Below are 23,680 nucleotides of genomic sequence, written 5' to 3' on the forward strand. Positions count from 1 at the left end.
ATACCTCCCAGATACCACGGTATACTATGTTCACCTGAAATCATGGATCAGCCTCCCACGGCGGTTTTAAGGAAAAGACAGTGGTTTTGTTCAGAAAATGTTCGTGTAAGTGCTTACATCATACGTTTTTAGGAAATAGTGTAGGTACCTCGGGAGGGGGGGGGGGGGTTTAAAAATTAATTTTATCTGTCATTGTATTCTAATTAAAGGTCCCAACGAAATGAACCGTTTTCTGACCTTCATCTTTCTGTCCTCTTATCAAAATACGGGGGGGGGGGGGGGGGGGGGGAGGAGTGGAACGAGTTTTATCCTTCATGGTACTCTAATGAAAGGTCTCCGCGAAAGGAATTAGGTATTTCTACCAACCATAGCCCTCCTCCTCGACCTCTTATCGTGATCGGGTATATTCCCTTATACCTCAAGAATGGATTGTCGGAAGAGAGTACTCACAAAGGGCGATTGAGACGTTTGCAAGAATTATATCCATTGGTGATGTCAAAACAAAAGATATTTCGGTTGAAAAGTGCGCTTTATCTGCACAATGTATAGGTACTTGTTTTGTATTAAAATGGATAAAATCTCAAGCTATTAAATTAGTCGTAGAGATAAAGTAGAGTATATTACTCGCAATAATGGCTATTATACTCTCGGAATTTTACTCCTCGCCACTGAAGCGGCTCAATTCGTAAATACTCCTCGAGAATAATAGCTATCATTATTGACTCGTGATATATAATCTACTATTACGAGGATGTTAGTGTTTAAGAGTCTTGGAGAGTCTCTAAAAGTGAAGCTTCATAAGTATTTAGAGGTCGTCAATAATCTTTTAGGAGCTTTTGGCGCGGGAAGACGCAGATGGTGCAATATTGGGGCGCATAAAAATGGCGCCAATGATATAATCCGGAATAAAGGCGGCTTATTTAAAAAGAAGCGGTCAATTCCAGGGGTTATCGTAGATAGAGGGAAGTAAAGCGTTCGTCAATGGCACACACTGTTTGTAAATTACTTAATTTAGTCCACATTCATCAACAAATACTCCCCACTTTCCCTTTTTCTTATCCAGCAGTAAACTGCGTGCATTTTCTAGAATTTCCTTATCTTTATTTGTTATTTCCAAATCGGGCGAGCAAATGTTTTGTAAGAGCGCCCAGTCCGAGCCGGGGAATCATTTAATTGCGAGCGTTAATTAAATAATTTAAGGGCACTTAAGAGTATGACTAACACGATCGGGGAGTGTCTTATCAATAAATAAAGCCGACTCTTGTTCAGTTCGTGAAGACGACGCGTCGCATCCAGGCCGCGTCATTTCAATTTATCAACAAAAATTAGGAGGAAAGGGGGCACCGGATGAGGCTTTTTCTCATATCCGGAGATGCCGTAACGCGAATGTAGTTTTGTTACATAAAAATTGGGAGTCGCGGCGACATGTTCAAGTATCGCGGCGACCTGGACGATTGGCTGGGCAATTTGCGATACCTGACCGAGTGTTACGACCCGTGCGTGCCGTGCGTCGATAGTGAAAGTGCCGATGACGATAGCATGAGTAGTGAAAGTGGACGAAATTACAAGAGGTCTCTCAGCGGTTCGTACGAGAACATTTGGAATTGCACGACCGATTTCGGCGACGCGACGCGTTTGAAATACGGCCGCGTCTGTCGCGTCTCGTTCGAGTTCGACGACTGCGTCGAAATTTCGCCGGTCATTTTCGCGCGTATCGAACTCTCAATTCCGACGGACATCGATCGATGGAAATCTGATCTGATGTACGAATACTGCAGCGAGGATGACGTCGATCAGGTACGTTCGATTCGAAAACTGCGGGATGCGATAAGATAAAAACGCGATTTTCGGGGAAAGTTTCCTTTTGCGCCGAGATAATGGAAACCGACCGCGGCATCCTTCGCGTGAGACTAATTCACTTTGTATTTTCAAATAATAATTAATTCATGTCTATTTATAACTTGTGATGCGTAAAGGTCGTACAGATCTACAAGATTTCTGCTTGGAGCGAATGGAGAAAATAGCGATTAACGTAAAAACAACTGACGTCATAGGGTGAATAATGTTTACCTTGTGATTATGACGCTTTGTCCATTAACGCGCATCTCTCCAATCTGTCCTTTAAATATAACAGAAATTTAAACCAACAATTTCACTGCTTCCTAAAACGGGTATGTAAAAGCATTTTTTAAGACAACCACCGACAGGGGGAAGGGCGTCTTGTCGCATCTTCCATGAATCGCATATTTCGCAACACCCTCCACTTTTACATTAGGTATCATATTAGCCGCCGATTGAGCATAAACCGCCCTTCTTCATAGAAAGAAAGATTGCTTGTAGCATCCTCCACAGATCGTATTTTTTTAGAGCACCAGCTGTTTTTAAGTATATGAAGCACTTTTTCGGTGTCGATTGCCCTTTAGATCATAATGGGAGAAGCGCTGCTTATCGGGTAATAGATACGAACTTAAAAGAAACTTAACGCGAGGAAGGGGCATTAAAGGACTTTGACACTCTAAACCACTTAGGAGGGTCTTGTAGATTCTTTGAGAGAAGAAGCGACTTCCAAGAGCTCTTTAGGGTTTCAAGGGTCGACTATCGAGCACTATTCAAGAATAAAACATAAATAATTAAATATTTTTAGAAGCCTCGGCACTCTCTTGGTCACTTTCGATTAAGGATAATCGAATTTTTTCTTTCCTGGGGGGTGGGGGTACATAAATATTTAGAATTTATAAGCATAATCGAACTCTTTTTCCTGGGCGGTCACCCAGACCCCTAGGTGCTACGTTCCTTTCCAAAATATTTAGAACACTCAGCACTCTTGATCACTTTAGATGAAGGATAATCGAACTCCCTTTCCTGGGGATATTCCAAACCCCCAGGGGCCACATTCCTTTTCAAAATATTTAGAACCCTCCGCATTTTCTTGATCACCTTCCATGAAGGGTAATTGAACTTTTTTTCCTAGGGGATATTGCCTGGGGAGTATTCCATATCTCCACACTCCCGGTGCTACGTTCCTTTCCAAAATATTTAGAATCATTTTCGATTAAGGGCAATCGAATTCTTTTCCTGGGGACATTGGGTTGGGGGGGGAGGTATCTTGTACCCCCCAGACCCCCGGTGCTACATTCCTTTCCAAAATATTTAGAGCACTCGGCACTCCTGATCACTTTAGATGAAGGATAATCGAACTCCCTTTCCTGGGGATATTCCAAACCCCCAGGGGCCACATTCCTTTTCAAAATATTTAGAACCCTCCGCATTTTCTTGATCACCTTCTATGAAGGGTAATTGAATTTTTTTCCTAGGGGATATTGCCTGGGGAGTATTCCATATCTCCACACTCCCGGTGCTACGTTCCTTTCCAAAATATTTAGAATCATTTTCGATTAAGGGCAATCGAATTCTTTTCCTGGGGACATTGGGCTGGGGGGGGGGAGGTATCTTGTACCCCCCAGACCCCCGGTGCTACATTCCTTTCCAAAATATTTAGAACACACAGCACTCTCTTGATCACCTTTGATGAAGGGTAATTGAATTTTTTTCCTAGGGGATATTGCCTGGGGAGTATTCCATATCTCCACACTCCCGGTGCTACGTTCCTTTCCAAAATATTTAGAATCATTTTCGATTAAGGGCAATCGAATTCTTTTCCTGGGGACATTGGGCTGGGGGGGGGGAGGTATCTTGTACCCCCCAGACCCCCGGTGCTACATTCCTTTCCAAAATATTTAGAACACTCGGCACTCCTGATCACTTTAGATGAAGGATAATCGAACTCCCTTTCCTGGGGATATTCCAAACCCCAGGGGCCACATTCCTTTTCAAAATATTTAGAACCCTCCGCATTTTCTTGATCACCTTCCATGAAGGGTAATTGAACTTTTTTTCCTAGGGGATATTGCCTGGGGAGTATTCCATATCTCCACACTCCCGGTGCTACGTTCCTTTCCAAAATATTTAGAATCATTTTCGATTAAGGGCAATCGAATTCTTTTCCTGGGGACATTGGGCTGGGGGGGGGAGGTATCTTGTACCCCCCAGACCCCCGGTGCTACATTCCTTTCCAAAATATACTCTCTTGATCACCTTTATGAAGGGTAATTGAACTTTTTTTCCTAGGGGATATTGCCTGGGGAGTATTCCATATCTCCACACTCCCGGTGCTACGTTCCTTTCCAAAATATTTAGAATCATTTTCGATTAAGGGCAATCGAATTCTTTTCCTGGGGACATTGGGCTGGGGGGGGGGAGGTATCTTGTACCCCCCAGACCCCCGGTGCTACATTCCTTTCCAAAATATTTAGAACACACAGCACTCTCTTGATCACCTTTGATGAAGGATAATTGAACTCTTTTTTCTCTAGGGGATATATTGCCTCCATACCCCCCAGACACCCCGGTGCTGCACTCCTTTCAAAAATATTTAGAACACTCAGCACTGTCTTGATCACTTACAATTGAAGGATAATCGAACTCTTTTTTTCCTAGGTGATTAACCCCCCAGACCTGCTGGTGCAACATTCAAAACCCTCCGCACTCTCTTGATTATTTTCGATGAAGAGCAATCAAACTCATTTTTCCCTGGAGGGTATTCCATACCCCCTAGATCCCCCATGTACCACATTCCTTCCCCAAATATTTAGAACTCTCAGCACTCTCTTCATCACTTTCGATGAAGGGTAATCGAATTCTTTATTCCTAGGGGGTATTGGCCTGGAGGGCATTCATACCTCCCAGACACCCCGGTGCTCCATTCCTTCCTAAAATATTTACGCCCTGTTCGAGGAAGATTCATTTTTTCCTGGGAGTATTGGCGTGGGGCTATTCCATATCCCTCAGACTCCCACCCGGGTAGTGGTACATTCCTTCCCTGAGTATTTAGAACCCTCAGCAGTCTCTTGGTCACTTTCGATTAAAGGTAATCGCATTTTTCCTAAAACCGGCTGCTTTTACATGGACCGTCTTTTTGGTGTCCATCCATCATAATCAGAAAAGGGCTGCTTGCCGGGTATCCCTTCTTCCACCTTCTTGTATCTCTTTGCTTTTATATTTCTTCATGCATTTCTTGATCTTCTTTTGTTTTACCTTCTTGACTTGACTCTTCTAGCGTTCAGTCTGTCACCGTTCTTCTTTCCCTCTTTTCCTTTGTTGGCCTCCTTGTTCATCTTGTATTTTATTGTATGTTCTCCTGCATCTTACTATACTTCTAGCTCTTCTGTTTTTTACTTTTTCTCCCTTTTTTCTGGTTCTCTACGCTCCTCTTACACCTTCTTTCTTGATCTTCATAAGCTTCTTGTATCTTCTTCATGCATCTTCTTCTATACCTCGTTCTTCTTAGATCTTATATCTACATGGCCCTTTTGGTTTTGTTGCCTTTAATTTCAAGCTATTCTTGGTTTACTTTTTAATTGTCGCACGATAAGTAAACCTAGGATTTTGAAAATCCTGAGTCCACGTTCTTGAGTATCCAAAGTGCTGCTAACTGCTCGAATCGTGTCCATTTGGGGACTGAAATTTTACCATTATCTACTTTTGCGCATAGGATTTTCGAGATCGTAATACTGCTCTTCGGTTCGGCCAGCGCGCAATGAATAAACCCAACCTAGGATTTTGAAAATCCTAAGCCCACATTTGAATATCCCCCTAGGTTTAATTGTAATTTTGTAATATTTGAATGCTCTGACAAGGCAACGCAACGCAATCTTCATATTCGAAATATACAGTTAGAATATCACACATTTTTGATACAGAGCTCTTTTGCTCGGCAAGCTTACGATAAGTAAACCTAGGATTTTGAAAATCCTAGAAATTTTAGTCTAATTCTACACCTAGGAATTTTGAATGTACAGTCGTAAAAAAACAGAATCTTAAAAATCTACGATTACGATGTCCACATTTCTAAAGTTCGCAATGAGCAGACCTAGAAAATATTAATAAGAAAAAGTGTTTTCCCGAGAAATTTTGGTGTAGTCGATTTTTGGTAAAAAAGGAAGGTTATACACTGCCTTTTTTTGAGGCCCGAAAAAAAAATTGTCTCAGATCGACCCGGAAAAAAATTTTCTTATAGAATGTGGCCTGTAGAATCCATAATTTCAAACAGTTCCAAGATTGGGCTGCTAGTTCAAAAGTTACAGTCCTTTGAATTTTCTTTCGAAATTGGTTTCTAGTCTATAACTTTTGATTGAGAAGTCTGATCGAAAAAGTACGAATTGTTTTGGATTTTACGCACCAAAATTAATAATAAAAAGTGTTTTCCCGAGAAATTTTGGTGCAGTCGATTTTTGGTAAAAAAGGAAGGTTATACACTGCCTTTTTTTGAGGCCCGAAAAAAAAATGTCTCAGATCGACCCGGAAAAAAAATTTTCTTATAGAATGTGGCCTGTAGAATCCATAATTTCAAACAGTTCCAAGATTGGGCTACTATTTCAAAAGTTACAGCCCTTTGAATTTCAAAGATCCTAGGTACAGATTCCTGAATATCTAAATTCTTTCTAATTTTTGACCCTAGATCTTGTTTAAATATGGTAATTTTATGATTTTCGAGTCCTGTCGTCACTAGGGTTTTTGATGGCTTCAAATTTGAAAAATGGAGTCCGAGAAGAACTCGGCTTTCCGGTCAAGTAATCGTGCTATAAATAAACCTAGGAACTTTAAAATCCTAGATCCATATTCCTGAATATCGTAGGTGTTGCGAATTGTAAAACCCTAGGTCTCATTTAAATATTGTAATTTTATCATTTTCCTGCAACTAGGGCTTTTAAAAATGTAAATCTTCAAATTTGAAATATATAGTCGAAGAAGAGCAAAATACTAAAAAAATCTACTTTTAATACCAGATCTCTCGGGAATAGCTCGCGATAAATAAACCTAGGATTTTGAAAACCTTGGGTTCACGTTTCAAAATATCCTGTGTTGCTAATTGTTCGAGTCTTACTCGAGACTGCAATTTTCCTAGTTTTGCATCTAGGGCTTTCGAAATCGCAACCCTGCCCCCCAGTTCAGCAAGCGCAAATGAGTAAACACAGGCTTTTGAAGAGCCTAGGCACAGATACCTGAATATCTGAAGTGTTGGTAATTGTATGACGTTTGGTCTCATTTAAATATTTTAGTTTTATAATTTTTGACTCTTGCACCTAGGGCTTTTGAAATAGTAATCTTAGGCTTCGGTTCAGCAAGTTTACAGTGCGTAAACCTAAGCTTTTTAATATCCTAGGAACACAGTCCTGAATATCTTAAGTATTGCCAAGTGTTTGGTTAGGGCTTTTGAAATTGCAATGTTCAAAAATTGAAATATGAGTAAACCTAGGCGTTTAAATATCCTAGGCACGCATTGCAGGATATCGTAATTGTTTAATCCTGGTCCATGTTTCATAAATTTCAAGCCCTAGCTAGGGCTTTTGATATCACAGTCTTCGAATTGAAATTATCTCTCGTTTTCCACATTTCAATACTAGGCAAGCCCCCGATGAATAAGCCTAGGCTTCTGAAAATCTTAGTGCCCGCACTCCTGGAAATGCTGCTTGCCGTTTGAAACCTTGAACTGATTGCAAGATTTTTGATTTCTGCCACTCGAGCTTTTGGAATCTCCAAAAACCTATGCCGTCCAAAAGCAAGAGCGCGACAACGAGTTCGCGCTCGCAATAACAGATGTCGCACGGGTCGGCGCGCTGAATATCGTAAATCGGATTAAATAATTACATTGTAGGTCTATCAGCACATTTTGTAACGCCCGTAATCTTATCAGTCGACCGCGCGAGACCATGTAATTCACATGATATGAAGTTCCTCTTGGGGCCGCGCGCGATTACTTACTCAACGGCGCCCTTACAGTGTGTTTTCTTCGGTGGACGCGCGAGTGATCTTTTAAGTAACACAAAAAAAAGATGACTTACGACTATGATCACGGATGAAGATAAATTGATCAAGGAAATGATGGTAGGAATTTCATTTTCGTTTAATCTAATCTTTGGGCTGAGGTGGTGATTTACTGAGCGCGGCGACGAAGGGTAACGGAGCGGCAGCTGCGGTGCATTAACTTTTTTTCCTGTTTCTATTATGTCATTAAAAGAGAGTTGTTGTTAAACAAACGCCTCGGTCGGATTTGATGGGGGAACGCAGACGACATGCTCTAATTAGAAAGTGTGCGTTTAGTTCAGATGAGCCTGGCATTTCGCGGTTTTTGTTTTAGACGCGTGGTGCATGCCTAATGCGTTGATTTGTTGTACACTGCGCAAATTTGTTAACAAGCTCAAATGGAACGAAACCGAATTTAGATTGCTGCGATATGCGTCCGATTAGCATTCGTTCATGCGGGACAAAGTAAGGTATACACGCGGTGGCCGTTTTTATCAATGTCACGGCCTATAAGCTTTAAAAGCCTACCCACGGTGCGAAACAATTGATATTTAAAGAATGGACCAATAAAAACAATTTTTGCAACTTCGGCTTCTCTTTAATAGCGAATCGCACCGTATTCGTCTTATATGGTAATGGGGGTACCTCAGGGTTCAATACATGGCTCACTCAGTCTACTATTAACCGAGATAAACCTTAATTTGTTACGAAAATCTCGATCTCTGAGACTATTTTTTTCTAATTTCAAAGAATATACACAAAATTTCATTTTTTCGTAATTTTTAAGGTCCATAGTTCTTAAACAAAGGGGTGATTATATTAGCGTAATATACCTAGTGAGGTGGCAATTTATAGCAAGCTTAGAAGGATCAGTTACCCAAATTTTGAAGACTCCTAAAGTGAACTTTGGGTGCCAATCAACAAAATTAACCTTGAGACCTCTATCTGCATTATTACAGGGATCGAATAAACTCACGATTTCCATGATTTTACACAAACGAAATTTATTCCACACACACGCAAATGAAAGTAAACTTAAAATCGTAATTATCAAAATTGAATTCCAACAGCGTCCGATTAAATGAAAAATGAAATAAAATCAAGAAATCTTGGACTACTTACAGTTTTCGGTTACAAATCTCAATAAAAATCCGAGCGCATAGAGCAATAGGAAACAACGCACTTAACCAAGACATAACGCGCTAAACTTGCTCTTCTTAAATTCTTTTCCAGGCAGGTTGTAGAAACCTTGATTGTTTGATTAGTAATTAAACGACCCGTATTCACTTCAGGCGACTGGACCTAAACCTCAACGTCCAACCCGACATTGATGTTTACACAGCAATATGTTACATATGTATTATATACCACGTAATTCAGTATGCTTATTGGGAGCATATCTTTGGTTTCATATAGAAGTTGTCCAATTTAAAAAGGAGCTAATCGTATTCTAAAAGAGGTATATTACATTAGCCCAATACAGTCTAATGTCAATTTATAGTTTATTATTTTTATTTTTTTTAAATTTTTTAATTCGGGTATGAGCATAAGTATGAATTGAGAGCTTAGTTTTTTTAAATTTCTTAAATGGAATCACTATAGACAGAATATAGCACAATAAATAAATTATTTAAACTTTGAATTAGACTATAGCTTAATTTTTTTAAATGTTGACTTTAAGAATTTATAATTTTTTTAAATGTCTTAGAATATAACGCAAAAATCAATTTCTTTAAAAACTATATTAAGCGATTAAATGCAGGTTTTTAAAAGGAGTATTTCACTAAAAACTGACATTTTTGAATTTTTAATCGACTATAGTTAGGTAAATGTAATTGTATTAGCATATATCTAGTACAGTTTCAATTTGTAGCTAATTTTGAAAAAAATTTTTAATTAGAATACACATAATTTTTTTTATTTTTTGATTAAAACCAATTTTTTTTTATTTTAAATTTAATTAATCTAATTTTTGGAGAGAATAATGGTATCAAAAACTAATTTTTTTAAATTGTAATTTATATGAAAAAAAAATTATCAGCTTTGTGTAATCTAGATTCAATTTATAACTTTCTAGTATTTGACCATAGTCCTCAAGAGGTACTTATGTTACTTGTATGCCATGTAAACTGAATTTATAATTTTATTTTTTTAATTTTTGAAATAAAATATTTAAAATTTTCAAAAATGTTTTAGATAGAATTTATTTTTGAAACTTTGAATCACACTGTTCGCCTAATAGTGGACAAACAAAAACGTAAATTCTATTAGCCGAGTAAAGATTTTAATTTTTTTAAATGTTTAATTCTCAATAGTAATCATAACCAATTATGAGATAGTTTTAATTCATACTTTGTTTTAGTTTTTTTTAAAGAATTCAGCACCAAAACTGATATTTTTTAATTTTTAAATCGACCATATTTTTTTGATTAGAATATAAGAACAAAATTTGATTTTTCTTAAATGTTTGTTGGACTATATTCAATGATTGAATTCTATGTATGTTATATTTTCAAATCATAATTACTTTTTTCATGTTTTAAAAATTAAAAGACAAAACGGGTTTTTTCTCGGATTTGTTAAAATCTTTACTTGACAGTTTTTTTTTAATAAAGTATTTATTATCATTAAATGTCTTAGAATATAACGACAAATATATTTTTTTTAAAACTTTTATCCAACGTAGGTCCGTAGGCCAATCGTTGTCAAAAAAAGAAGTAATTCTGTTGGCCGAGAATAACAGTTTCAATTCATAATTCATTTTTTTATTTTTTAAATGGCATAAAGGACCATAAATTGAGTTTTTTTCGTTTTTTAGTACTTGGACTCAAAGAGGTCATTATATTAATATAACCTCAATTTGTACCTTGTGTTTTTTGAAGTTTCTTAAAGAGAGTGTTTATAATATTAGAGAAAAAACAGCTTTTTTCAAATTTTGTAAAAGTGCTGCATCAGAAGCGCCACGGCGTCTCGGGATTTCCGGAATATTCGCTACAATACATAATAGCATTATGCGGGTCACTCTGTAATTGGGCGCATGCCTGTTGAGGGCCCAAAAAAACAAGAGAGGGATAAGTAATAACATTTTTGTTTAATTTGCTGTTTTAGGCATTCAGTATTCATTGACTCATTAGCAGTTTAGTTGTTTTGTACAGGAAGTTCCCATTTTCGACACTTTTATAATATGCTAACGAAAAAGAAATATGGGCGTCATGTGCTCTTTTTGGGTTAGACTTGAAATGGTAAAATCAAAATTTGAAAATATTCGCTCGCTTAATATATACGGGGGAAATAAAAAAATTATCAATTTCAGAATTAAGAGAGATACAGATGTGTTTTACAAAAGTTTCTTTATAATGATTGTTGAACAATCTGCCGTTTTCTAAATAAGTACACGTGGTTAGGTAAAAAAGTTATAGGATTTAACCTCATTTTTTAAATGGAACATCCTGTATAATTTAATTTGAAAATATATAGCATATTGACAAAAAGGTTCTAGTGATTAAAAAAAGATTAAAAATGAGAATCTTTTTTAAATATCAATATATTTTTGAATAAAAAATTTAATATTCTATCTTTTTAGATTTATATCTACAGGGTGTCCTATGAAAATGAGGTTAGGTCCGATAATTTTTTGACCCCAATTTTACCCAATACTTATTACTTATAGAAAATGTAAAGTCATTCTGAAATTGACAATTTTTTGTCTGTCCCCCGTATCTCCTGAGCAAATTGATTTAACCATTTTAAGTTTGACCCATAAAGAGTACATGACGCCTATAAAAGTGAGTAAATTTTTCATGTGGGACTCTCACATTGTAGGTACACATTTCAATTCATAATTCATTTTTTTATTTTTTAAATGGCATAAAGGACCATAAATTGAGTTTTTTTCGTTTTTTAGTACTTGGACTCAAAGAGGTCATTATATTAATATAACCTCAATTTGTACCTTGTGTTTTTTGAAGTTTCTTAAAGAGAGTGTTTATAATATTAGAGAAAAAACAGCTTTTTTCAAATTTTGTAAAAGTGCTGCATCAGAAGCGCCACGGCGTCTCGGGATTTCCGGAATATTCGCTACAATACATAACATTTTTGTTTAATTTGCTGTTTTAGGCATTCAGTATTCATTGACTCATTAGCAGTTTAGTTGTTTTGTACAGGAAGTTCCCATTTTCGACACTTTTATAATATGCTAACGAAAAAGAAATATGGGCGTCATGTGCTCTTTTTGGGTTAGACTTGAAATGGTAAAATCAAAATTTGAAAATATTCGCTCGCTTAATATATACGGGGGAAATAAAAAAATTATCAATTTCAGAATTAAGAGAGATACAGATGTGTTTTACAAAAGTTTCTTTATAATGATTGTTGAACAATCTGCCGTTTTCTAAATAAGTACACGTGGTTAGGTAAAAAAGTTATAGGATTTAACCTCATTTTTTAAATGGAACATCCTGTATATTTTAATTTGAAAATATATAGCATATTGACAAAAAGGTTCTAGTGATTAAAAAAAGATTAAAAATGAGAATCTTTTTTAAATATCAATATATTTTTGAATAAAAAATTTAATATTCTATCTTTTTAGATTTATATCTACAGGGTGTCCTATGAAAATGAGGTTAGGACCGATAATTTTTTGACCCCAATTTTACCCAATACTTATTACTTATAGAAAATGTAAAGTCATTCTGAAATTGACAATTTTTTTGTCTGTCGCCCGTATCTCCTGAGCAAATTGATTTAACCATTTTAAGTTTGACCCATAAAGAGTACATGACGCCTATAAAAGTGAGTAAGTTTTTCCTTTGGGACTCTCACATTGTATAGGTACACATTTCTTTGTATAACAATCACCCTAGCTTTTCGTGGGCTACCGCAAAAATCAATTTACAATTCCAACAACGGGCACAGGAAATGGTTAATTATTTAAAACATATCAACTTTCCTGTATTAATTTACGAGCGTGCACTAATCAAAACCCATTTATATTCGTTATGCCAGGCGATCGCTAATTAGGGACGACTTAATTTCCATACGTCACTCTCTCAATGGAAATTAAACGAAAACTCCCAAATTTTGGCCGAAGGCGACTAGTCAAAATTGAGCGAAAATGTAGGACAAATATTGTAATGTTGTTATTCTGATTATCTCGGTTGCGGGTTCGCAGAGCGGGCGTTTCGCAATATCCGTTTTTCTTTGTATGTTTAATAATTGTTATTTTTTTACACGCTCCCAAGCAAAAAACGTGTGACAATTCATTGTGCGGAATTATGTGGAAATGTGCAGGTGGAAACACAAATTTTGCACCCGCAGGTTAGGGTTATGGAATGCCACGCAGGAAATTAAGAGGGCTTTATATATTTTGGGAAGGAACGTATTACCGGGGGTTAAGGTCTGTATGGATCCCCCCCCCCTCCTCCCAGGAATAAAAGAATCCGATTACCCTTCCTCAAAAGTGATCAAAGGGGTGCGGAGGGCTCTAAATATTTTGAGAAGGTACGTAAAATCAGGCGGTCTGGAATGTATATCCCCCAGAGAAAGAAGAATTCGATTACTCTTCATCGAAAGAGATTGCCGAGGACTCTCAATGTTTTTGGGAAGGAACGTAGCACCGGAGGAAATACCACTCAGGAAAAAGGAATCGAATTCTTTTTTTCTGGAGAGATGTTCCATGCCCACTAGAGCCCCTGGCGCTACGTTTCTTCCCAAAATATTTGGTTTTCCACACCTTCTTGATCGGCTTCGTGGAATGCGTCTTTTCCTGGGAGTACATACCCCTTGACCCCCCGGTGCTACGTAAAAAAGTATGGAGATTGGAGAGCCCTCCACACCCTCTTGGTCACTTTCGACTCAGCCTCGAAAGCGATCAAGACTTTTGAAACCAGAATTTACCGAGTCTATAAAAGCTTGTTTCTCTCATGTTCCTCTTTAAAACTTCCTCGAAGTCGTCAATCTTCCATTGAGCTCCGCTCAAATTCTCCTAAGGCTCATATCGAATCTTCAAATTCCCTCTCCACCTTTAAGAGTACCTAATAACAACATTCATAGGGTTGAGACCCTCCATAAGTTTTCGAGTCTCCAAGAGATTCCGTGAATTTTTGAATGCATTTTGAGAACTTTTCATTCGCTTTTGAACAGTGTTTTCTGTTGAAGACCTTTGAAGAACCTTAAGGAGCTCTTTGTTTTGTTTAAAATCAGAGGTTTGGGAATTTTTGAAAGTCTTCAAGCACCTTAATGAGTCTTGAAGGATTATTAGAAAATAGCCCCCAAAAACCATTACCTTGAGAAGAGTGTTGAGGTTTCAAAAACCTTGAATCAACCTTTACTCTTTAAGAGCATTAAGAGTGTAACCTTAAAAGTTTGTAAGAGCCTTTAGTTGTTTAGTGCTGAAGAGCCTTTAAAATCATTCTACGAGATGAAACTAAATTCAAAGTGTTTCCAAAGGTCCTCATCATCTTCAGAATTACTAGGTTTTCGCGTGTTTTCAATGACTTCCTTGAGCAGTCTCTAAGAACCCTTACAAAGTGTAAGTTTTTTAAGGTCTTCGTTGCTTTTTGAGGTATTTTCTTCCACGGATTTTTCGGTCCCTTGACTTGTCAAGCTTTCATAGTCCACAAGTTTGGCTTCTTCAGCATCCGCAGTGCCATATTCGCTTCTTCGAAACCCTCGCGCGATTGGACTTCTTCGGTTTCTTCGGCTTTCTCCGCCAAACCGATAGTATCGCAGATCTTCAAAAGAAAACTCGCCTCCAAGACTTGGAAAAATTCACCGTTTGCGTCCCTAACATTTGATTGGAGTTGCACAATTTGCGCCGCCATTTTGACTCGATCCGCGCACGATTATTAAATCAACTGTTAACATCCTCTTCCTGTATCTAATCAAAAGTGCTGTAGATAAAATTAAACGGCTGCACTTGCTTGCGGTTTAAAACAATTACACTTTCTGTTTCAGGAATACGCGAGCATAGAAAAAATTAACGAGGAGAAGGGCGGCGGCCACCAGCACTCGCACCAGGCGCAGCCGTTTCCCATCGAGACAGTCGATCTGAGGCACGGCGGCGATTGCGTCGGAAGGCCGAGTTTCCGCTCGCAGACGGTGCACGAGTTGTAAGTCTCGGTCCGATCATTTCGACAGTGATGGCAGTTTAATTGCAGCGCGACAGGGAATTGCGAGCAGTTGGTGTCGTTCAACCCGATCGACCTGAAGGGCGTCGCGAAGCTTACGTACGACGGGTGCACGAAGAAGCTGAACAAGAGCCAATTCTTGCGCATCCACAACGATCACATGCTGCTGGTCACCGAGAAAGGAGGCGAAGTGAGTGCGTGCCTCCTCAAAGTTGCCCAAAAATGATCGTTGTCCTTTCAGGAGATAATCATCGACAATTTGTGCCTCACCGACTACAAGCCGATCAGCAAAAAGGAAGTGTCCATCAAGAAGACCTCTGAAGATGTGTGCAAAATCTACAAGCTCCAGTTCGATAACGTAAAAGAGATGAACTGCGCCATCGTCGACCTGGAGACCTACTACGGCGTGGAAAGGCCGATATTGGCCAAGCTGCAATCGCCGGAAGAAAAATCTCAGATTCGATATAAACTGCTGAAGCTGCTCGGGAAACGATCCAGCAAGGACCTACTGGAGAAGAAGGGAATCATAAAAAACGAGCCTATATTCGGGAACACCCTGAGGCACTTATACGAGACCTACAAGCAGGAGGTGCCCGAATTCGTGCTGAAGATCATCAAGCTAATCGAACTACCGAAGAACATCGAGAGCGTCGGTCTATACAGGGCGTCGGGAAACCTCGCGACGATCCAGAAGATCCGCTTCAACATCGACAAGAACAATTTGAAGATTCTGGACGAGTTTAAGAACGATAGCGACGTCCTCACGGGAAGCCTGAAGTTGTTCTTTCGCGAGCTGAAGGAACCGCTGATACCTCATAAGCTGTACGAGAACTTGTTTAAGTTCATCGGTAAGTGTGTGGTTTTCCCGTTCCGTATCAAATGCGTACAGTCATAATCGATAAGGTGGAATATTAGAAGCGGCCTTGAGCGCTATTTATTTACATACGTCGAAAACTTCATGGTAAAATGCAGGGAAGGCCTGCGGGCCTGTACGCGTTAATTGAAAACAAATACCCATGATCGCGTTCGGTGACACGCAACCGGACAGTGCAACGGAATGAATCATTCGAATTTAATTTGAAACTCGATTTGAAATGATAGCGCGCATACCGGGTCATGAGAAGGTCACGCGAGAGCGTTAGTTAATCCAAACGGCATAATCGCCCTAATCCGAATTCACCTCGATAAAGGGTCAAGGGTAGGTAGCAGGAAAGTAGGTGGTGGTCCAAATCAAATCCTGATGTTTAGAACAAACGAACACATGCGTCTATAACTGGCCCACGTGACGTTTATAGCGCCACCTTCACTGAGATCTAAAGCTCCCAGAGTTATGGGCATGGAAAATGTGCTCCTTTAAATCTATATCCTTCGGTTCGGTTTTAAAGTATCACTTTTACATACAAACGTAATAACAGTCCTATTCGCCTATTTTAATCCCAAACGAGCCAAAGGCATGCAAAAGTCGTAGTTCTGAACAAGCCTAGGCAGTGTAGAAATCTGCCTTGCTCCATCAGATCTTTACTCCGCCTAGGTTTTAAAGTATCACTTTTACATCAAACGTAATAAAGTCCTATTCGCCTATTTTAATCCCAAACGAGCCAAAGGCATGCAAAAGTCGTAGTTCTGAACAAGCCTAGGCAGTGTAGAAATCTGCCTTGCTCCATCAGATCTTTACTCCGCCTAGGTTTGTGCCGAGCTCACCTTTGGTTCGCTCGGCACTGGTTCTAAAGTATCACTTTTACATACAAATGTAATAACAGTCCTATTCGCCTATTTTAAACCCAAACGAGCCAAAGGCATGCAAAAGTCGTAGTTTTTAACAAGCCTAGGCAGTGGAGAAATCTACCCTGCTCCATCAGATCTTTACTTCGCCTAGGTTTGTGCCGAGCTCACCTTTGGTTCGCTCGGCACTGGTTCTAAAGTATCACTTTTACATACAAGTGTAATAACAAGCCTATCAGACCTTTACTCTGCCTAGGTTTGTGCCGAGCTCACCTTCGGTTCGCTCGGCACTGGTTCTAAAGTATCACTTTTACATACAAATGTAATAAAAGTCCTATTCGCCTTTAATCCCTACGAGCCAAAGGCATGCAAAAGTCGTAGTTTTGAACAAGCCTAGGCAGTGTAGAAATCTGCCTTGCTCCATCACAACTTAACTCTGCCTAGGTTTGTGCCGAGCTCACCTTCGGTTCGCTCGGCACTGGTTCTAAAGTATCACTTTTACATACAAATGTAATAACAGTCCTATTCGCCTATTTTAATCCCAAACGAGCCAAAGGCATGCAAAAGTCGTAGTTTTGAACAAGCCTAGGCAGTGTAGAAATCTGCCTTGCTCCATCAGAACTTTACTCTGCCGAGCTCACCTTTGGTTCGCTCGGCACTGGTTCTAAAGTATCACTTTTACATACAAGTGTAATAACAAGCCTATCAGACCTTTACTCTGCCTAGGTTTGTGCCGAGCTCACCTTTGGTTCGCTCGGCACTGGTTCTAAAGTATCACTTTTACATACAAGTGTAATAACAAGCCTATCAGACCTTTACTCTGCCTAGGTTTGTGCCGAGCTCACCTTTGGTTCGCTCGGCACTGGTTCTAAAGTATCACTTTTACATACAAACGTAATAACATTCCTATTCGTCTATTTTAAACCCAAACGAGCCAAAGGCAGGCAAAAGTCGTAGTTTTGAACAAGCCTAGGCAGTGGAGAAATCTGCCCTGCTCCATCAGAACTTTACTCTGCCTAGGTTTGTGCCGAGCTCACCTTTGGTTCGCTCGGCCCTGGTTCTAAAGTATCACTTTTACATACAATTGTAATAACAAGCCTATCAGACCTTTACTCTGCCTAGGTTTGTGCCGAGCTCACCTTTGGTTCGCTGGGCACTGGTTCTAAAGTATCACTTTTACATACAAGTGTAATAACAAGCCTGTCAGACCTTTACTCTGCCTAGGTTTGTGCCGAGCTCACCTTTGGTTCGCTCGACACTGGTTCTAAAGTATCACTTTTACATACAAGTGTAATAACAAGCCTATCAGACCTTTACTCTGCCTAGGTTTGTGCCGAGCTCACCTTTGGTTCGCTCGGCACTGGTTCTAAAGTATCACTTTTACATACAAACGTAATAACATTCCTATTCGTCTATTTTAAACCCAAACGAGCCAAAGGCAGGCAAAAGTCGTAGTTTTGAACAAGCCTAGGCAGTGGAGAAATCTGCCCTGCTCCATCAGAACTTTACTCTGCCTAGGTTTGTGCCGAGCTCACCTTTGGTTCGCTCGGCCCTGGTTCTAAAGTATCACTTTTACATACAATTGTAATAACAAGCCTATCAGACCTTTACTCTGCCTAGGTTTGTGCCGAGCTCATCTTCGGTTCGCTCGGCACTGGTTCTAAAGTATCACTTTTACATACAAGTGTAATAACACCTACCTTTGGTTCGCTCGGCACTGGTTCTAAAGTATCACTTTTACATACAAGTGTAATAACAAGCCTATCAGATACTCTGCCCGTAATCATTCCTAATTTTCCCAAACGAGCCAAAGGCAGGCAAAAGTCGTAGTTTTGAACAAGCCTAGGCAGTGTAGAAAATCAGAACTTTACTCTGCCTAGGTTTGTGCCGAGCTCACCTTTGGTTCGCTCGGCACTGGTTCTAAAGTATCACTTTTACATACAAGTGTAACAAGCCTATCAGACCTTTACTCTGCCTAGGTTTGTGCCGAGCTTTGGTTCGCTCGGCACTGGTTACTAAAGTATCACTTTTACATACAAGTGTATTAACAAGCCTGTCAGACCTTTACTCTGCCTAGGTTTGTGCCGAGCTCATCTTCGGTTCGCTCGGCACTGGTTCTAAAGTATCACTTTTACATACAAGTGTAATAACAAGCCTGTCAGACCTTTACTCTGCCTAGGTTTGTGCCGGGCTCACATTCGGTTCGCTAGCCACTGGTTTTATTTGATTTTTGATCACTTTTACATAGAAGTGTAAAAAAGTGATACTTTTAACACCAGTGTCGAGCGAATCCTCAAAGATTCTTGTTGGAGTTTTCCTAGAAGTTTAGTAGAACCTGTCTATAATCCTCTTGGGATCGTTTTAAAGTTGTTGTGACTAACAACTGCGCCCAATGGGCTACTAAATTTGAAACATTGTTGATGACTGCGCCCGCTGGGCGCCAAATCAGAAAGCAATTGTTTACAATGGTCCCGCAAGGTCGCCTCTACCAATGGTGTATTAATGTGTGCTAAAATTCTAACTGCGCAAATTTGCTTGACAGACCTAGACCTGACGCCCAAAATCGGCGACAGCGTGAAACAGCTCACAAGCAAAATGGACAAGGCGCACAAGACCACCCTACTAACGCTCCTAGACCACTTGCTCAAGGTGGAGGCGCACAGCGAAGAGAATCGAATGGACGCCTACAATATTTCGATCGTTTGGGGTCCCACGCTAATCTGGCCCCCCGACAACTGCCACGACAACATCTTGCTCAGCCATACGAACGCGAACAAGGTCGTGGAGCTTCTCCTGAACGTCTACAAGATATCCAGCTCTCCGCTATTGAAGCACGTAAGTTGTTACTAAGAGTGAACGTTTGGTGACCGAACTATTTAGGAGCCTAGCAGTCCGCTAACCAGCAACGAGGAGGGGGAGGAGGGCGCAGTGAGGGATAAAAACGCACTAATGTTAGCTTTAAACGAGAACCTAACCAAGGCGAGCTCCAAGGATAACCTGGTGAAGAGCACCGATAGCTTGACCAGGCACCGATCGCCTCTGGAAAAAGGTAAGTCCTTCCATCACCTGCGGGAAGTCACAATTGCCAATTATTGCAGATATAAAATTCGACTTGGAGGCGCTGAGTGCGACCACCAAGGAGAAGGTGCCCGAATTTGTCTTGAAAACCATTCCGCTAATCGAGCGAGGAATTAACATGGAGCACCTGTATAAGAAACCAGGAAACTACGACAAGCTGGAGAAGATTAGGAAAAAGATCAGCAAGAAGGGTAGCAACCTCAATTCCATGGAGAAGTACAATCCGCACGATCTGGCATCGGCGCTCAAGAATTTCTTCGTCGATCTAAAGGAGGCGATTATACCTAAAGCTGTATTTAATAGACTGGTGCTGGCCACTGGTAAGATTCCTAGGCGCGGGATTTTAGAACGAAATAAACGCCCAATTTTCAGATGAACGAATTGAAATAACCAAACTGCGGAACACGAAGAGGGAGCTGACGATGGCCGAAATTCCGCAACGCGAAACCCTCGACTACGTACTGAGACACCTCGTCAACGTCAGCAGACACGAGGAGTCGAACAAGATGTCCAAGCACAACCTCGCGGTCGAGTGGGGTCCGATTCTCGCGCGGCCCTTCGTCGAAAATCACGAGGTGAGCGTCGGCTGCTCGATCCAGGTACTCGAGACGCTCCTCCAAATCTACGACAGCAAGACCGCGATCAACTTGGACAGCGAGTGGAACCAGAACGTCGACGTTCGACTCGGGCGAAGTCCCGAGTACACCTCCAATCAGGTATTACCCCCGATCGCCGCCGTCGCCAAGCGAAGGCCCAAAGTCATCAAGAACGACTCCTCCCTTTACCGAGTTAGCAAATTTATCAGCAATACGCTATCGCTTTACGACAATGTGCAATATACCGGCGAGACGTATTATTATTTGTATTGAGATACAGTATGTTCCCTTAAGGATGATATCCAATACGAGAAACATCGACACTACATTGTTAATTTATAAGTGAATTTCTTGCAGCACATTTAGTTTCTTTTGCATGAATATGATATTGTTTATTTACATTGATAGTTACATATTGCACTTTGCATTGAGAATTAATTACTGTATACTCATATTTTGTTACGACATGTTCCCTTGTTTTGTTGTAATGTGATACTTAACGTTATGCTCCTACTATTTATTTGAAGCGGGTAATTATGATTATTAATATTTGGCAGGGTGACTTGTTTCGAATGTATTGTGCTATATTCGATTTCGATATTCTATCTGGACTTGCGTAGCAGATGAACGTGACAAAAGTCCACACCTGACATATGCGGATATATACGGGGTGTCAATTTTAAAATTTGCAGTCGGCCATATTTTCCAAACTAAAGAAGATATTGAAAATCGCGCAAAACCGTTTCGGAGGTATCGAGGGGGAACCAGAATGACGTTCTAACCCCCCCAGCTCCCGCTCTTCAAAAATCCTAAATGGCAACCCCATACTTGTGACACATCGTTGGAAAGCTACTGAAAAATGCTTTCCAGTGGTAGCAATAAAGTCAATGTTGGTTGCTTTCTTTTTTTATTGATAACAGATCCCGTTTCTTCGAATTAAGCGACCAAATCTTAAAGATAGGCATGGGTAACATTTCTCCCGGTAGTGGCGTATTTACGGGGGGGGGGGGGGGGATATACCCCCCCCCCCCCCAGAAGAATTGAGTTACCATCATAGCTATTAGGTATTTAGGTAATACTCCGCTCTCCGCTCCGCCCTCTTTAAAATAAAGGCAATAATATATAGGTATATCAGTGATCAGTGTTGGCAGTCAACGATTTGGCTATTCGGCATCGATCGGCAATTCGCTAGGGTCCGTTAACTTGGCCCCCCCCCCCACTGAGAGATTTCATAGTCGTATTATTTTGAAATGAATGCGCTCGTTATGCGCTCATATGCGCCACCGATAATAACTCTTGCGCCATTATCGTTTTTTAGAAATCCGAAAAAACATTTGGGGGGGGGCCAAGTGAACGTAGCCCCCCCCCCCCAGTACGTATTTTGACTTTTTTTTAACATCTTTTCATACGAAATTGTACTCTCAGGTATGCGCTGAAAAAGATATCTTTGCGTCATTCTTTTTTTTTTTGGTTATCCTGGCCAAGTGAACTTGAATTAAAGCTAGCGCCATTACGGTTAAGCCATAAACAATTTTTAAAAAGTGGAGGGTCTAACTTAGCGTTTTCAAAAGTTATTTCCAGAAGTGCGTACATTTTGAAAATATTTTACATCGTTTCGGCCTTCGGAGTAACTCCTAAATACAAATTTTTAAAAACCTACCTATTTTACTTTCTCAGAATCGTTTAACTAAAGCTCCCAAAAAAAACACCCTGTATAGTGTTTCTGAAACACTATAATGGCGCCAAGATTTTTGTTTACGGCGCATTTTAGCGCATGATGAAAGGTACGATGTAGTAGAAAAAACATGTAAAAAAACGTAACTTTTGAAAACGTTAAGTTAGCCCCCTCCCACTTTAAAAAAATTTTTATGGCTTAACCGTAATGGCGCTAGCTTTAATTCAAGTGGCGCAATTGAGCGCATAACCAAATGTATCAGGTGACTTAGTTACAAGGGACAAAATACGTACTGGGGGGGCTACGTTCACTTGCCCCCCCAATGTTTTTTCGGATTTCTAAAAAACGATAATGGCGCAAGACTTATTATCGGTGGCGCATATGAGCGCATAACGAGCGCATTCATTTCAAAATAATACGACTATGAAATCTCTCAGTGGGGGGGCCAAGTTAACGGACCCAATTCGCTACATTGATGCCCAAAATAACAAATAGGTATCAGGTACTTAGTACTGCTACTGAGGTGAGGTACCTGCGTCCTACCTTTCACGAAATGACGAAAATAAGAATTTTAAATTTTAAAAACAGGCATTTTTTTGCCCATAACTTTTGATTGACACGTCTAATCGAAAAAGTACGAATCGTTTTGGATTCTACCCACCCAAATTAATAAGAAAAAGTTTTTTCCCGAAATTTTGGTGCAGTCGATTTTTGCCTTTTTTTTGCCCAGAAAAAAAATTGTCTCAGATCGACCGCAAAAAATATTTTCTTATAGAATGTGGCCTGTAGAATCTAGATCTACTAGATCAAAAGTTACAGCCCTTTGAATTTTTTGTCGAAATTCTGACAGCGCCAATCGATAGGGCCGGTCGAGACCTTTCCAACGACGGGTCGGAAGGCATATCTACGACGTACCGTTCTCGAGATATTACGGTTTGAAATTTCGACCAAAAATTCTGACAAACCGTAATATCTCGAGAACGGTGCGTCGTAGATATGCCTTCCGACCCCTCGTTGGAAAGGTCTCGACCAGCGCTATCGATTGGCGCTGTCAAAATTGCAGTCGATTTTAGGTAAAAAAGGAAGGTATAACACTGCCTTTTTTTTGCCCCGAAAAAAAAAATTGTCTCAGATCGACCGGGAAAAAATATTTTCTTATAGAATGTGGCCTGTAGAATCCATAATTTCAAACAGTTCCAAGATCGAGCTACTAGATCAAAAATTACAGCCCTTTGAATTTTTTGTCGAAATTGGTTTTTTGCCCATAAATATACCTATTATTCAAAGTTTTCGTTGACTAATTAAAGCAAAAGCAATAAAGGGGCCTGTCAGCAGTAAGAAATAAAATACCGTTCTAATCTAATCTTTTTCGCCTGTTACAATAATAAATAGATAAATGACTACCAGCATCAGCAACCTGCAACCCAATTTCTATTTATTACCCCCCCCCCCCCCACGAACTTGTTTAATTCCCCCCCCCCCCCAGAATACATTTCTTCGTACGCCACTGTCTCCCGGGATGTCTCTCATTAAACATTCTAGCTGTTCTAAAAGATGATCGATTTTCGGAGCCAGAAATGAATATTATTTCCACGCGTTCAGCTGTACTGTAAGTC

General features: G+C 39.9%; 1 protein-coding gene across 1 annotated transcript; it reads left to right on the forward strand.

Annotated features, from left to right (window-relative positions):
- The first annotated feature begins 1,172 nt into the window (after window positions 1–1,172).
- Window positions 1,173–20,662, forward strand: LOC116169029. Its single transcript, XM_031485060.1, has 8 exons — window positions 1,173–1,797; window positions 14,821–14,975; window positions 15,024–15,183; window positions 15,235–15,841; window positions 19,258–19,550; window positions 19,596–19,764; window positions 19,814–20,113; window positions 20,166–20,662. The coding sequence occupies exons 1-8, from the start codon at window positions 1,426–1,428 to the stop codon at window positions 20,660–20,662; spliced, it is 2,553 nt and encodes an 850-aa protein (XP_031340920.1). The 5' UTR covers window positions 1,173–1,425.
- Window positions 20,663–23,680: the final 3,018 nt, after the last annotated feature.

Source organism: Photinus pyralis, unplaced genomic scaffold (assembly GCF_008802855.1).
Source record: "Photinus pyralis isolate 1611_PpyrPB1 unplaced genomic scaffold, Ppyr1.3 Ppyr1.4_LG4, whole genome shotgun sequence".
In the NCBI taxonomy this organism is placed as follows: domain Eukaryota; kingdom Metazoa; phylum Arthropoda; class Insecta; order Coleoptera; family Lampyridae; genus Photinus; species Photinus pyralis.